The sequence below is a fragment of the Micropterus salmoides genome, unplaced genomic scaffold, assembly GCF_014851395.1.
Source record: "Micropterus salmoides isolate LMB-PRFRI ecotype aquatic unplaced genomic scaffold, ASM1485139v1 Ms_hic_scaffold_9, whole genome shotgun sequence".
NCBI lineage: Eukaryota > Metazoa > Chordata > Actinopteri > Centrarchiformes > Centrarchidae > Micropterus > Micropterus salmoides.
In genome coordinates, this window is record NW_024044681.1 from 31450246 (window position 1) to 31465894 (window position 15649).

The following is a 15649-nucleotide window of genomic DNA, read 5'->3' on the forward strand; positions in this document are numbered from 1 at the left end:
TATGTTCAGAAGCTACACCTAATCTTTAATTAACCTTTACTCCAACACCACAATCAACACTCCTGGGCCTCTGTCATTGAATGCAAATTCCTGAGGGAGAAATCTCAGTGTTATCTTTACTTCTGTTTCAGATTTGATAAACAAATCAACTATGTTGTCATTGTGAGCTTCTGCCACCTTCAATCACTTTTAACCCCATTAAAATAATTCCTATTCTATTAAGGATTTGAAGTCCATAGTTAATGCTCTTATTTCTTTTCATCTCTGCTATTGCAGTTGCCTCTATGTAGGAGTCAGTCAGACAGCCTTGTCTCGCCTGCAGCCGGTTCAAAATGCAGCAGCGAGATACCTCACCTGTACAAAGATGAGAGATCATAAAAAAGCATTGCATGGCCTAACAGGTTCCAGACCCCTCCTATCTGATGACCTATCACTGCTTTTCATTTCACACTACCATTTAAAATCCAGGGCTGATCTCACATGCAGACATGACTCGTCGCACTCTATTTGTCTGATCTCTCGACAATGGTGTTGTGCTTACATGATTTTATCTTAAATTATACACTTTCATTAATTTACTTATATCCTCTTTATTATGTCTGTGTTTTATTTGATTGTCATCATTAATCTAATAATCTATAATAAGCTTTCTGTAAAGCACTTTGGTCAATGTTGGTTGATTTTTAACTATTTCATCAGAGACTGTTGAAATGCCATGACTGTCAGTATGATTTGGGGACCTAAACTAAGTCAGTCTCATTTTGACATTTTATAAATGTGGAGGAAAAGAATATACACAACAATATAGACATACTAAAAATATGAGCACACCACAGGCGACCCAGCCTTCTCTGTTTTCTAAATGTGTCTGTGCAACATACTTTCATGACCTATTTCTCTCAGCCTACAGTTATTCAGTAGTAATAACAGTAATGTTTTTTCAGTCAGCAGTCATTGCCCACTAATAAATCGATGATGATTATTTGATATAGGCTATAAATAAATTAAGTGGCACCCACCCACCCAATTCCCACCACTGCCAGCTTCCTTAAATAACAGAATGTGTTTTCCAACCGCACTCCACTCCAGTTGCAATTCCCCGGCATCTGCACCACAGTATCAGGTGCGGCTCCATCATTCGCTGCAGGGCTTCAGGGGAGGAGTTTTTACAGCCAGGTCACACCCCCTGCACTATAACGCTTGGTCCTTAGAAAAAATACTAAGGAGCGCACAGCCCGTCCGTCACTGCTCACTGGTAGAAAAATATGATCCCAAGAAGAGCTCGTGCGCTTCAACAGTCAAGACAACAATTTAACTGCGACTAATTTCAAGTAAAATCACAGACCATCACTGAGTCTGGTCCTTGTTGAACTGTTTTCCTCTCCATTCTCTACCTCTTCTTTACTGCTCTGGATCTTCCGTGCCAGAAAATGTGTGTGGATAGAGATGGATGCGAGATTGAAGGCTGCAGCAGTTCGGATGAGGTGCGCACGCTGTCGGGCAGCATGAGTCCCGGACTGAAATCCAACCCGGACCTTCACCCGTGCAAGCCGGGGCAGAAATTCCGCGCCGCGCTGCTCAGATGCCGCACACCGGCTGCTGCCGCCGGGATCCTCAGTTTTGGGAACGTCCTCAATTACATGGATAGATACACTGTAGCCGGTAAGAGACCTGACTTCTCTCTTTCTATATCAGAATATTCTTATTTATCTGACGGGCTCCAGCAAACAAAGCAGAGTGGTGTTGTTCATTTGTTGGAGTGATTGTACATGCACTAATTGCGAGCTGAGTCTTTTAGAGCTGCCAGCTCACCTCAGCTGTAGGCAGGCGGAACAATGGGCTTGCCGTAGCGCAGTGGACAGTCTGCTATAACCACAGTCCTGTGTTCGTGGTTGTAGATTGTGTGCGCTGTGGTTAAATCTTATAGATAGGCTACATGTCTTCACTATCACTCAAGAAAATGCTTGACAGTAATGATTTTTACCCGGGGCTGTTAGATAATTACAGATAAATCAATTAAGGTGATTGACTCTCCATCCACGGATCTGACTGCATGCTTTCGCACTGTAGCCTAGGTGTGTAGGTGTGTGTGTGTGTGTGTGTGTGTGTGTGTGTACGATGTCGCTTTGGGCTCATCTGTCAGACCAGCTTCAGCGACTGCAAGATGAGAGAGAGAGAGCTATCAAGAATCAGTCATTAGTTCCTCGCCCTTTTCTGGGAGCGATTTAGTCCAACATCTAACAGCCTGCGTCTTGTGCGGCAGCTCGTGTGATGCTGTGATGAGGCCATGTGGCTTTAATCCTCCTCGAGCGTCCGCATTTCCTCACTATAGCGTTATTAAAACTGAACACTGTGTACAGATGGGAATTAAGCCTCTAGTGTTGGAGTGCGTGAAAATGTGAAAAGTGCTTTTGCTTGAGCCCCAATTTTGGAATTGATAAATTCATTTATGGTGATTAAGATGACTAATTCTATGTTAAAACAAAAGTCAATAGTAGATTTCACTGGCCTTTTTTGTTTCTGTATTGTAAGAAGGCAGTTATTAAAATAGGCTAGTCTCACACCATGTGTGTCTGGGAATCAAGAAGGTGCTTTTGCAGATTTTTATTAATTGTAGTTCATTTATAGGGATTCCTTGTCAAGCAAGAATTGTCTAATATATTGTTGCAATGAATCACTCAAATTTAAAATGTGTTACATCAGGTCAGGTCTTAGTTTTACTCAAACTTGGTAGCTGGATTTTTAGGCTACTTACCCGTGGACATTGGACTGTGGCACTGAATGGGTTAAAGATATTGCTGCAACATGGAGAATGGAGGGAAGTGTGTTCATGGGGAGAGTATGCTCTTCTGTACAAAGAAATGCCATCCTGGTTAAAGTGCAAGTTTCTGCTTTCTTATGTGATAGAAATCTACTTGAAATTTTTACTTGTGGCTGTATCCTTCACTTCTTCAGATGTTATTTGCAACACAGCATATAATTATCTGAGATTAAGATTTCTAAAGTCGATAAATCAGGATAAAATTGTAATGATTTCACTCTGTAGCCCCTGGCAGAAATAAGGAGTGGCTAAGTCAGACAGAACAATGTGTACACTTAAGTAGCCACATGCTTACGGCTCACCATGCCGAAGGCTTCAGGTTCAGTCTGTCAGCTGTAATGAGTCAAGCCACGAAGTCCTGGGTGGCTGAGTGATCATTACAGCAGGTAGGCTTTAGCTGCTCAACCTACAGAACGTGTTGATGTGCCATATCTAATCTTAGCATCTTCAAGCCAAATCACTGCAGATAGAGTGAAAAGCAAGGTACATCCTCATCCTTAGTCATGGAAGAGTCAGTCTCCCTCTACAGTAGCGATCTGTGCTCCTGCATCCTAACACCTACTCACGCTTTGATCAGAGGAAACCCATCATTAAGCTGCTTTAAGGGGCTTAAAAACAACACTATTCTCCTCTGTCCTCTCCATCATGGTCCTGCCACTGCCGTCCCTGCTCTTTATATCTCATGAATTGCAAGGCAGAAAATCCATCGCTGGACCCTCCGCGCGCTGGCTGTGCTGTGCGAGTGACTGAAGAGAGATGAGGAGAAAGTGGGAAAAAGGAGGAGGGAGGGAGAGCAGGATAATGGGAGTAGGGGATGGTCGAGGGGGGGGTGTTGCAGCAGCCTGGGCTAACCCTCGTGGGGGGAGAGGCTGTGTTCCCTGCCACCTGACCGCTCCTGGACTGTTTTGCATTATGCATGAGCAGCATGTGCGTCGGACGCTCACACTGAATGAAGACCAGCAGCCATGTACATCCAGCACAGCTAACACATACGGCATGAGCTGATCTACCATTCTCTCTCTCTTTCTCTCTTCAAGCCTTTCTCTCCTCTCCTGCTGTGTGAGCTACATTGCAGTAGTAATTAGGTGATGGAAGCTGCGTTGGTAGCACTGTGTTTTCTCAAAGTGGGTTTCGGAGTAGGGGGTGGGGGGGCTTTCTTGTTGTCATTCAAACCTTTTCAGTAGCAGGTACCCAAAGCACATCCCAACTCATAGATCTTAATGTCAATTTAGCAAGCATGGGTGCACACACACACACACACACACACACACACACACACACACACACACACACACACACACACACACACACACACACACACACACACACACACACACACACACACACACACTAGAAAAGACTCTTCTTACCATGTCAAGAGTAGCTGAATGAGAGAGGGGAGTTGCGAGGGGAGGGGCTGGCTGCTGCAGTGGCAGGCAGTCAGAGGGAAGTGGACGCAGAATGCGGCCAGCGTTGAGCACGAGCGAAGCCGTTCCCTCCAACGTCAAAAGGTCTTTGTACCAACAGCCATTACTGTAGTGTGTGTGGATCACTAAAGCATTGTCACCGAGACAGAGGGCGACCATTCCAGACACCGGGGCTATTCTGCTCCACAACAATGATGGGAAAAGTGCATCCAGCAATGCACAGCGGCAGGGTCTAAGACTTAGGTCTTTCTGTTAATCCCCTAGTGTCAGAGGTGAAGGCAGACACACATCAAAAAACACCACAATCAAACTGCCGTTTACGATTCCAACATCCTTTCAAAATGATGGCGATAACCGCAAAAGAAGGAATAATGTTTTCTTTTTTTCTTTTTCTTTTTTACGGGAGGTCGTTTTGTTCTGGATTTGGTAGATGTACTGCCAATATATTTTATACAAGGCTTGAATAGTTAATGCCACCAGTTTGTGAGGAGGGACGGCTTCAAAAGAAAGTAATTGTATGAAACTTAAACTGCTGCATATTTGAAGGTGTGTTTTAGCTCTCAGTATGGCACTAGAATGAGCAAAAAAACTATCTCAATATTGATTGTATTGTTTAGATTTCCAACAGTGAGTTACTTTCAGTCTGGGAATGAAATTTACTGTAATGTAAGCAAATTAATACATGAACCTTTCAACTTTTCCATCCCTAAAACTGCCCCTTTCAAAGTGCATTTAGAATATCTGTTTCACTCTTGTAATGTTGTGTGTTAAGCTAGGGATCATCAGAGGGCTACAAGCAGTTCAAATTTCTGCAATTTCCATAGCTCTATGTTGTGGTATTGGCAAAGAGACAGTGATCTGGTTTTTGTCTGACACGCTTATGGGCCAAATCCAAGTGTGGACAGGCACAGAGGAGGTCGCTATTAAGTTTCAGGGGTGCTGAAAGACGGCAGTCCGCTATAAACTCTACGCAGTGAGTTGGACATCAGGCTCAGCTGTTCAGCTGGTGTGTCAGACCTGACCTGGAGTGCTCCTTCAGAGGCCTGTGCTTGTTTTTACGACTGTCGATGAGGCAGATATGGGGAGCGTCTGGCATATTTGAGGTTGTCCCGATGAGGTTGATCACACACCTACTTCTTACTGGCTGTCAGAATAGCAGTACGCAGGGAAATGAGATGGAGATCCAACAAAGATTGGAGTGGAGGCCCGAGCAGAGCTGGGTGAGTTACGATGCTCAGGTTGGGTCACTGGTGTCTGGCCTTTGGAAGCACACACAGCCACTTATATTCCATTTGCTTTTTAGAGTGCATAAGAGCTCTGAGATTTAGAGGACCACTATGTTTAATTTAATTTGAGTTGGCTTTGAAACCTTAAATCCCCGTTGTTGGTCTCTCTGTAGTCTCACGGCAGACAGTCCAAGCTCCTCGACAGCTTATCATAAAGAGGGGATTAAGTGTTTTTTTTAAGAGAATATGAGGATATGTGAGGCAGACACTCGGCACTTAGAGTTATTTACTTGATAAGTAAGTAAACTCTGATGGGTGTTAACTCTAGCCACCCCCCTGTGTGCACTCCTAGTCACGCCCCTTTTCAGCCATGAAAAGGGGCAATTTGGGGGCTACTGACTGCAGCCTAATCAGTGGTGAACAGAAATGTTGGGGAGCTGCAGATTAGCGCTTCTTCCAGTCAACGTAAGCTATCCCACTGGACAAGTGCGGGACCCTTGCATGCGAATGTTCAGCATCTTGCCTATAGACACAGATGACCATGTGGTTAATAATCCTCTTAAGGCAAGCTCTTTGTCAAACTGTTAGAAAGATGTAGCAATATATCCAGCCTGACAGGCTATGCAGATTCATTCCTGATAGCTTTGTCCAGTTCCTTTGCCGCTACTCATTATCACTGTCCACATAAGCCTATGGCATTCCTCTGCATTAGCATTTCCACATAAAGCAATCACAGGGGTTAAATGTCTTCTACATGTTTTCCTGTCTGTTGTCACAGCTCTGGGGTGGAAGTGCTCAAAACCACTTTCAGTTCCACACAGGCTGGAAAAGAGGAGCTTGAGGATGTAGGTTTCAGATTCAGGAAGACAAATTCTACGCAAATACAAAAGTAGATAACGGTTGTCACAGCAGAGCAACCCAAAAATGTAGAATGTCTCCGTGACATTCTTTAGCTGCTGGTAGAATCACGTCACTGCAGATCTTCTCAGTAACATGAAGTGTTGCAGCGGAATATGTCAGGATTAGACCTACAACAAGTGTCTTCTCACTACTGAACTGTGTGAGAGGCTGTGTGGGCCATGCTCGAGTTGCTTTGGGTTTTGCCTGTTGGTCGTCTCACCCTCCACTCTTCTCCCTAATTCACCCACTCTTGTTTTATAGCGTTCACATTAAAGGTCCCCAAACAACGGCACAGGCATTAAAAGGATAGAGGGGCCTCTAGTAATTTTCTTTATAGGGTTGCTGCCTCTTTCTTACCATACTTTTCCATCTGATGTTGAGCTGTTTCGAATTAGACCAACTGCGCTGTACAGTATGAAACGTCTCTTTGAAAGACAACATCCTCACTTCAGCACTACACTATATTTCAACATCTTTCAAGATCTTGACATATTTTATTTTCGCTGTTGACGGCAAAATATTGACAGCGTTCAACAGATGTTAAATGCGGTCATTAACAATTACATGATATCCTACCAAGTGGACTTTTCCAGACTGCTTTCCCACAGATATCACAGTAATCTCTTTATGTCTATATCCTGGGTAGCCATTCCCACTCCCAGTGAGAAAACAGTCTGTGTGTTCTTTAGGCTCAGATTTAGCCGATGTCTGTAATAGTAACGGATGGAATTAGACAGAGCTTCTTCCTCTGCCAATGCTGGCCCTTTCATGTGGCTACTCCAGATTTTACCATCCAGCAGACACACTTCCCTCGCCACAGCTTTCACCCTACGACCCCTCGGCTATGAGCGCATTTCATGGCTTTGCTGATGGTTACTTTGTTGTGACTCTTTGACTCTTCCCCTCCGTACAGCTGTTATTTTGGCATCACCCCAACCTTGCATCTTACATCACTCATCACAGCTATGAGGCTATTACATGTGTTGCATTCTGGAGAGGGTATTTTTACTCTGTGCAGTGCGTGCTATAGAAAGAGTTTTTCAAACTGTGAGTTAAAGGGGCGAGGCGGAAGGACAGATGCAAAGATACTGCATGAGTTGGAAGGGACATGCTGGTGTTAAAAAACAACTGGAAGCTATTTGTTGTAGTTTGGCCCACATTTGGCATTTACCAGTAAGGTGATTTAAAACGCCTGATTGCTGCAATTTGCGTCTAACATTGTACTTGAGTCATAACTCAATTAGCAATTGGCAGTTGGCTTGATTCTGTTCGGGGGGGCTCACATTGTCAGACAAAAAAACCTGCCTAATCCATTAAGAGCAATCATTTTTTATTTACAAAATCCAGTATCAGGCCAGAATCTTGAGTGGCTGTTTCAAAATACAGTGGCTTTTCTTATCATTTAAATTCTTAACTGGCTCTTATCTTTTAACTTCCAGTAGCTTGACGAGTCAACTTGTAAAAGACAACAGTGCTTGCTCAAGCTGCCTGTTGATCTTTGACATGAAAAGGTGAGTGGTAGCCTGATAATCACTGACCTCCCCTCTGTCATCAACAGAGCGTGCATGGACACAAGGACAGGGCGGCGGTGTTTTCTTTGGTGTTTGTGTCCTCCAACTACAGAGTTTGCTTTAGGATTACAGCCCTGAGATAAACACGGTATCTGCTAAGTTCCGTCCAGTTAGACATTTATAAGACTTGTTGGAGTGACAGCGAGACGAGTCATGAGCTGAAGGGTATGGATTCTCCTGGTCTCCATCCAGGCCTTTCCCAACACAATTTTCCCACCATGTTAAAAAAGCCCTCCCTTCCTGTCTCATTATCTCAGAAATCTGCAGTTTACCTGAAGAAAGAGCTGGAATTTCTTTCTTCAGGCAGAAGGCAAGATCGCAGGAAGGAAGGAGGAGAGATTTGGGATGTGTTGAGCACTTTTCTGTGTTTGACAAACTGTCAAATAACAGCTCATACCTGCTTTCGAACTGTGATAGGAACAGCATTTAGTTACCTTACTCCCTGTATTCCATCTCTTCTGATTATCACTGTAAATTTTAACATGGGAAATGTACAGGGAAAACTGAGAATACAAAAATAGCACTGTGCGTTATTCTCTAGTTACTGTCAAAAACACGTAGTCCAAACTGACTTTTTCTCTGCTCGGTCATCACTGTACATTTCCCCTTTTTCCAGCCACCCCAAACACTCTGACATTCACAAACATTTCAACACACAACACACTGATACATGCGATGAAGAACTGGAAATAGAACACAATGCAATCCATTTTTTATCCTTGTGACACACACACACACACACACACACACACACACACACACACACACACACACAGACACTGAATATTGATCAACAGACCAGCAGCTTGGAATTTGTTACCAGTGATGAAACTGTAATGTCCTGAGACACACTGAAATTGGATATTTCTCTCACACATTAACAAGTTGTTCTTGAGAGGATTGGAATCTAATATTGACCTGCTTGCTGCAGAAGTTACAGCCAGCTGTTGTGAAAGCAGACCTGCAGCTAGCAGTAATATTAGTTCTCAGCTCCTGGAAGCTCACACAGCTGCTAAAAAAACATTTAGAGTGCTTATTTACAGCAGCCCTATATTTGAAAAGCTTTCCTTCTTGAGGAAATGCTTTTATCTTTTCCCCATTTACATGTGATAGAGTAAATAAAGGAGACTGGCAGAAGGATTATGTAATCTAATATATCCACCAATCAGGCCCAGGATAAGGTTGTTTGTGTGTGTGTGTGTGTATTTGTACGTTCCCTCACATGTTTCGTCAGCTATTTTTTAAATTTCATTTGTGCTAGATGAGACTGCGGCAGGATTTTCATTACGGTGTTTGGCGTATGTGTTACTGTGTTTGTGGGAAGAACGAGGGTTGAATGAGGGCGCTGACCTCTGTCAAAGACTTTTTGTTAATGGCCTGGGTCAGAGGTGGACACACACACACACACTCACAGCCCTTAGTGTGTTTTTCTGCTGTAAAACATTCACACTCAGGATTCCTATGAGAATGTGTCATCGGTTTTGTGTTTCTGTTTCTGAGACATCTGTGCCGTCACAGGGACAACATGTATATTGTGCAGGTATTAAACTTAATGTTGGGCTAAAGTCTGGCAGCATCACATTATCTTTTCCAATCAGTCCAGCCTCTCATTTAAATTCTGGCTAAGCAGCAGTGCACAGCTTGATTAGCAGACAAGTAGACTTTCGCATCTGTGTTTTTTTTGTTCTGGCTGCACTGTGGGAGAGTATGCTTCTGAGACAATGACAGGCTGAGTTTAGGTGTTTGTTTCTGCAATGCAGTTGTACACCAGAATGGTTGGTTACACCTCACTGCCCATGGTAGGTTATTACAGCGTTCTTTTGATTCTTCAGCACAATAAATGTTTACTGGTCCATGTTTAAATACATAAATCTGCAGGCAGCCTGTCACCACACCACATCAGAAATGACTGTATTTGGATTGCATGTATTTTTAACACTGAACACACAACATTATACATCAGGCTGAATCTGTGGCGGTAGTTGTGGCAAAAATGGTACTTTTTGTACGAGACTTAGATATTCAGTGATGTTTAGGAGGCAAGACCGCAGCCTGCTGCAGTAACCAAAGTTGTCATTCAGGATGTTGATTGAGGTATCTGGGCAGCACAGTAGTGCCAAACATCTTAGGAATACTTTTTAGTATATTTTAATGATGTGCGTACAAAGCCTGAGGCTGTGTATTGTGCTGCAGGTATGTGGTTTCTTTAATTAAACAGGCTTGGTATGTAAAGGAAGTCAGAGGAACAAAGAAGATGCCTTAGTGTGTTTTCCCACGCAAAGAAGAAATCAAACTTATTTATATTTTATATTACACTCACACCTCACAATTGAGAAATCTGACCGAAAAATTAAAGAGTTCAATTTGCATACTTTCTATGATGTAAAATGAGTTCAAACACATTGTCAAAGAAATCAAATTGTGTTTAATAATAATTTCCCTTTGAGAGCCACAAAAGATTAAAACAGACCTCTGAGGTAATTTTTTATGAGTTTGTGCAAAAAGACATATTTGGGTTTCTCAGAGTGTTTGATGAAACAGCAGTGGAAGTAATGAGATGCATATCTAATTCATGAGACAATGAAAGATGAACCCCGTGGCCTCAACTAAACTGTTCTTGCCATAACCAGGATGAAATTGAGGTGGAAATTAGTGGCTTCCCCCTTAAATGAAGACACTGTGACAGTGTCATTGGTAGGATTGCTTTTCAGTTATGTGTGTACAGCCGTAGAGAGAGGTCACCTTGACAGCACGCACAATGAAAAGGCTTTTATATGTCTCATTGGTCTTTCCGCTGGCTGTAATTGTGCTGGGAATACTAGAGGAAGCCTTAAGATGGAAAAAACATGCTTGGCATTCATATTTATACATTTATAAACTCCCAGGAGTTGTTATAGCATTAAAGTAGTTGTTAGATTCAAGACATGGCAATACACACAAATGTAGCCAATTGTACTAGATAGGAGTGACAGATATGTCCAATTAGTTACAGCCCAAATGGAGTAGTCCTGCCTGCCGTGGGAGAATCAGGATTCGTGTGTGGGAGTAGAAACAAACAAATTTTTGACAGATGTTGTCACTGTGCACATAAGGCAGAGAGCCCTTCCTTGTTTCATCAGTCATACTTAGCCTCCACACAATCCAAACAGCCTAGCAACAAAATGGACGCTAAATGGCATGGCAGAGATGCGGTGACACCCCAGTGCCGGAGTCAAGAAACCTGAGCTGCATTCAGCTCCTAATGGCTGACTGTTGATGTGAGCTTAGCGGCCCGTGCCGTTGAGGTGAAGATGTGTCGTAGTTTTTGTTTTTTTATGATTTAATTAATTTTTTCTCCCCATTTTCACCCAATTTCACCTCTTTTTGAATGGATAAAAAATAAATTCACAATAAACTATAAATATTTTGATTTTTTGTGTCATACATAATAGCCATATGGAACCATCTGGGCCCCTATTGCCCCCGATTTCTCCATTTTATGGAGCCTGAGCACTATGATTATCCAGAGAAAATAGCTGCGCTATAGCTGTTTGAGGCTAAATTGAGCTGAAAATACAAATCTTCACCAATTTTCTTCTCTTTTTTTATCATTGCTTTGGGGTCACTTTGCACCCTCTCTTTTTTAAGAAACAGTACTTAGACAGTCAGTTTGACAGCCTGTGGACATCTTATTGCCATGCTTTCCAGCTCACACTGTGTGTGAATCAAGGGGAAGTCAGATGAAGTAGATGAGTCAGTTGTCAAGCCGAAAGCACAGAAATATATTTTATACAATATATTTTTATATACTTTTAGAAGTACAAGACAGGTAAAATAATAAGTATTTGGATGAATATATCAGCAGCATTTTAGAGCATACTCTTTTATCTTTAGAAAATCCAAGATGCCTTGTCTAAATGAGTATAATAAGAAAGCTTGTCTGACTGTACATACAGTTTATGATAATTATGCATCAAGATGTTTCAATACCTCACATAGTGGATTCCCCACATCCTCATAAAATCACAGAGAGACCAGAAAAGAAAATGAGAAATGAAATCTCATTAAAAAAAACCCCTCTACATAATGTCTTTAATCCTCTACACTCTTATGTAAAACAGCACTGGGATTACTGACAGGATTTTTCAAACTCACTTGTGCTGACACTGACACACACACACATAAAGTGAAAAAGTGAACTCTTATGCTATTTTAATAGGCAGAATGTCCTTACATTGACATAACCTACATTTCCATAATTAAAAAGAGCACATATGTGTGTCTCTGGGTGAATTTTATGTCGGCCAACCAGTTGGTTCTTCCCGTTGGTGGTTTCACAACAACTGTTGGAGAGATTGCCGTGAAATGTTGTACAGATGTTCATGTTTCCACCGAGGATGAATGTTTAAGTTCCCCTGACTTTTTACTTAGTGTCACCAGACAGTCAAAGTTTTGAATTATCCAGTGAAATATCTTTTGATCTAGAAGATAGATTGGCACACATTTAGTTACAAACATTCACATTCCCCAGGGGATGAATTCTAGCAACTTTGTTGATTCCACAATTTCCCCTCTAGCGCCTCTACCATCAGGTCAAAATGTTGCTTCGTTCATTGCTTTACTGATTGATGACCAAATGGCCTACCTGAAAAACCATGTCTCCTTCAACTTCATGTGTACTTTGTATGTTGTGTTAATGCTAATTAGCAAATGTTAGCATTAGGGCTGCAGCTAATGCTTAGTTAATACTCAAAGCATCTACAGATTATTTCATCGTATCATCGATGCATTGTTTAACAAGTACTTTTTCTTTTAGCTTGAAGTAATCCCATACTTTGGACACTTTCTCCTTCGTCCCTCGCTGTTTTCTCTCTCCTCCTCTTCTTTGCAAACAGCACCATCATAATCACAAGCGCAATGTGCTACAGTAATAAATATCCATGCGAAACAGTGTGCTATATAGTTATATGGATTAAATGAAGCAAAGAATTTGCATCAATGCTTTCTTAGTAATCAAATTAATCGATTTAATCGATGAATCGTTTCAGCCCTAGTCAGCATGCTAACATACTAACCAACGGTGATATGAATAATGAATAATGGTAAACGTTATTAGCTCAACATCAGCATGTTGTTATTGTGAGCATGTTAGCATGCCGATGTTAGCATTTACCTTAAAGCACTGCTATAAAGCACCACGGATTTGCTACCATTGCATGTCTTGTGTCATAAGCAGCAGCATCAGAGCACATTAGTGTGCACAAACACAAAGTGTTTGTAAGATTGCTGGCTTTTGGAAATCATGCCGACTGTCTGAAAACATGAGAGCTCTTTATTTCTACTGCTTTCTAATAAATATTTCAGACAATATATATAAGTGTATTTTTTGTATAAAAGGCACAATGCCATTGTAGATACCATAGACCATATTTAAATTGCCCAAAACCCATCTAAACTGAAACTAAACCTCAGGGCATTTTTTTGTTAATGTCCATATACTTTCTCTAATACACATAATCGGACGAGCCTCTCTCAGTGATTTTCTCCAGCTAACATGGCTCCTTTTCAAAATTCCACATAAATAACACTCCTCCAGGTCCACATTCAAGGTTGAGTTCAACTGCTGTTCAGTATTCCTGAGAGATGCTGGTGTGAACGAGTGCAGCCCACAGAGATCCCCTGGCAGTCAGACAGACTCATCTCATCTCAAATACCTTTACTTCGCTTCACCGCATCTCTATCCAGTACATCTAATGCATTATCTCATACGAACAAGTGGTCTAGTCCTGGATGTATTATTGATGAGCTATAGGTTTAGTGTGCTCCCTTGACGCTTCACCATGCGTCCTCTCCACTACCATCAAATATTTAGCACGTACTGGCTGGGACTAATGTACCGCAGCCCTTGAGCTGAATTCAAGCTTTTGATTAGTGAAAGAAAAATTAGGAATAAAAAAAACGCCATATTAATCAAATTGGCAAGGCTGGCAAACCTACAGGCCTTTAATTTGATTTCGCCCCAGTTTGGCGGTCTCAAATTTAGAAGATTAGAGTGAAAGCAGTCTCAAATGTCATAGTGGTTTTATCACTGAAATAACAGCGTATTCATTCTCACACACTGGCAGGAGTTCTGTTCTAATTATGAATCAATACACATAAAAACACAATGACACATCTAAACTGAATGAATGTGCAAAGATAAAACTATAATCAGGTTTGCAGCATCCTGAATATGAACTAACTTTATTGTATACTCTCCATATCATACAGGTTTAGGTGCTTTCTTGTAAACAAACAAAAGTTATTTTTCGCATAAGTTCGTCAGTGTTTTGCACTAAAACACAAAAAACATACATAAACAACAAACATAAAAACATTGCTCCACAGCACTACTAGTGGTTAAAAACTCCACAGGGTACCTGACATCAATATGACTCTACAGTCAGATGGATAGTAGTTTATTGTTTCTCTCACAGTACAGTTGAATTTGGATGAAGTTGTGTGTTTGACTCAGTACCAAGAAGAAAGCAAGAGTTGAACTTTCTAGCACACTCACACTCTCTCTTGCTGATTTTATTCTCTTGTACAAGCTCTGAAGCCCTCTTGTGCAGGCAGCTCTACACGGTTTCCCAGACATCTGCGGCACGTTTCCTTTCTGTGTGGCAGAGAAAGGAAGTGGAATGGAAAAAGTGCTCCCCGCCCACTGCAGCCACATGGCAAGGGAGGAGAGCAGTCGGTTAGGAGCCCGCCGGCCACAGTCGGGCATATTTGTGGTCAGCTTTCTCCTCGATGCAGTCTGAGAAGCTCTGCAGAGTGGCCTGCCTCTGCACTCTGTTGCTCTCTCTCCTCACTGTTTCTTACCGTCTCTCACTCGCTCAAATCCAAAAAATTGGTCACAAGAACAACCAGAGAAGATGCACTTTCTCCTCACTTATTATGTTCCCTCCCCTTCTTCCTTTCCCAGACTATATATACTGATGGGGTTAACACATGAAAAGGGATCACCCCTTCGCAGGAACGAAGGGGAAGGATCTGGCCACATCAGCAGAGTGGTTCACCGCTGTCCGTCTCACTCTGGCCAGAATGAATGACTTCCATCCACTGGCTCCCTCTCACTTAGACACACACGCAGTGAAACCAGGGGAAAGGGGAACACACACACACACACACACACATATATATATACTATTTATTTTAACTATGGAAACATATACTTTAAACAATGAATCCAACCCCGACTGACCCGGTAGTAGCAACCGCCTATTTCTTTGGTCGTCATGACTCCTCTCCTCTCTCTCTCTCCAGCACTCATCACTGTTAAATTGGACTGCTATTCTCTCCTTCCTCTTAGCCTAGTTTCTATGTGCAGAAATAGAACCAAGGGGGGTCAGAGATCCTCAAGTCTCTGTTGGGGATTCGATATGAAATCTGTCCTCTCCAAGCTGATGGAGTTCTGTGTGTGCATATTTGTGTGTGACTGTTTGGGGTGTGGTGTTTGTGTTCACCTATGGTGTATTTGTGAGTGTATAGTGGTCCCAGAGGAGTAATGCTGGCGGTGTGCGTCACTGCACGAAAGCTGGTCTTGCAAAAACATCATGCAGAATCCTCACTGAAACGTTTCCTCTGGGTCATTCTAGCATTGTTTCTTTAACTGAAAATTTGGGGTAAATTAACATTCAATCTATGTTATTTGGAGTCATAGTTCAAATGTGTTGGGATTTGTTT

The 15649-nt window shown here is 42.1% G+C and overlaps 1 protein-coding gene across 2 annotated transcripts in view; it reads left to right on the forward strand.

The window, feature by feature from the left end:
- The first annotated feature begins 1210 nt into the window (after window positions 1–1210).
- spns2 (spinster homolog 2 (Drosophila)) overlaps window positions 1211–15649 on the forward strand; it is a 62235-nt gene continuing 47796 nt past the window's right edge. Inside the window, exon 1 of one of the 2 annotated variants that reach the window (XM_038707736.1) lies at window positions 1211–1662. In XM_038707736.1, the coding sequence (XP_038563664.1) occupies window positions 1431–1662 (232 nt within the window). In that variant the 5' untranslated portion in view covers window positions 1211–1430. The remainder of the gene's footprint in view (window positions 1663–15649) is intronic. The other variant, XM_038707737.1, reaches the window with a different exon arrangement.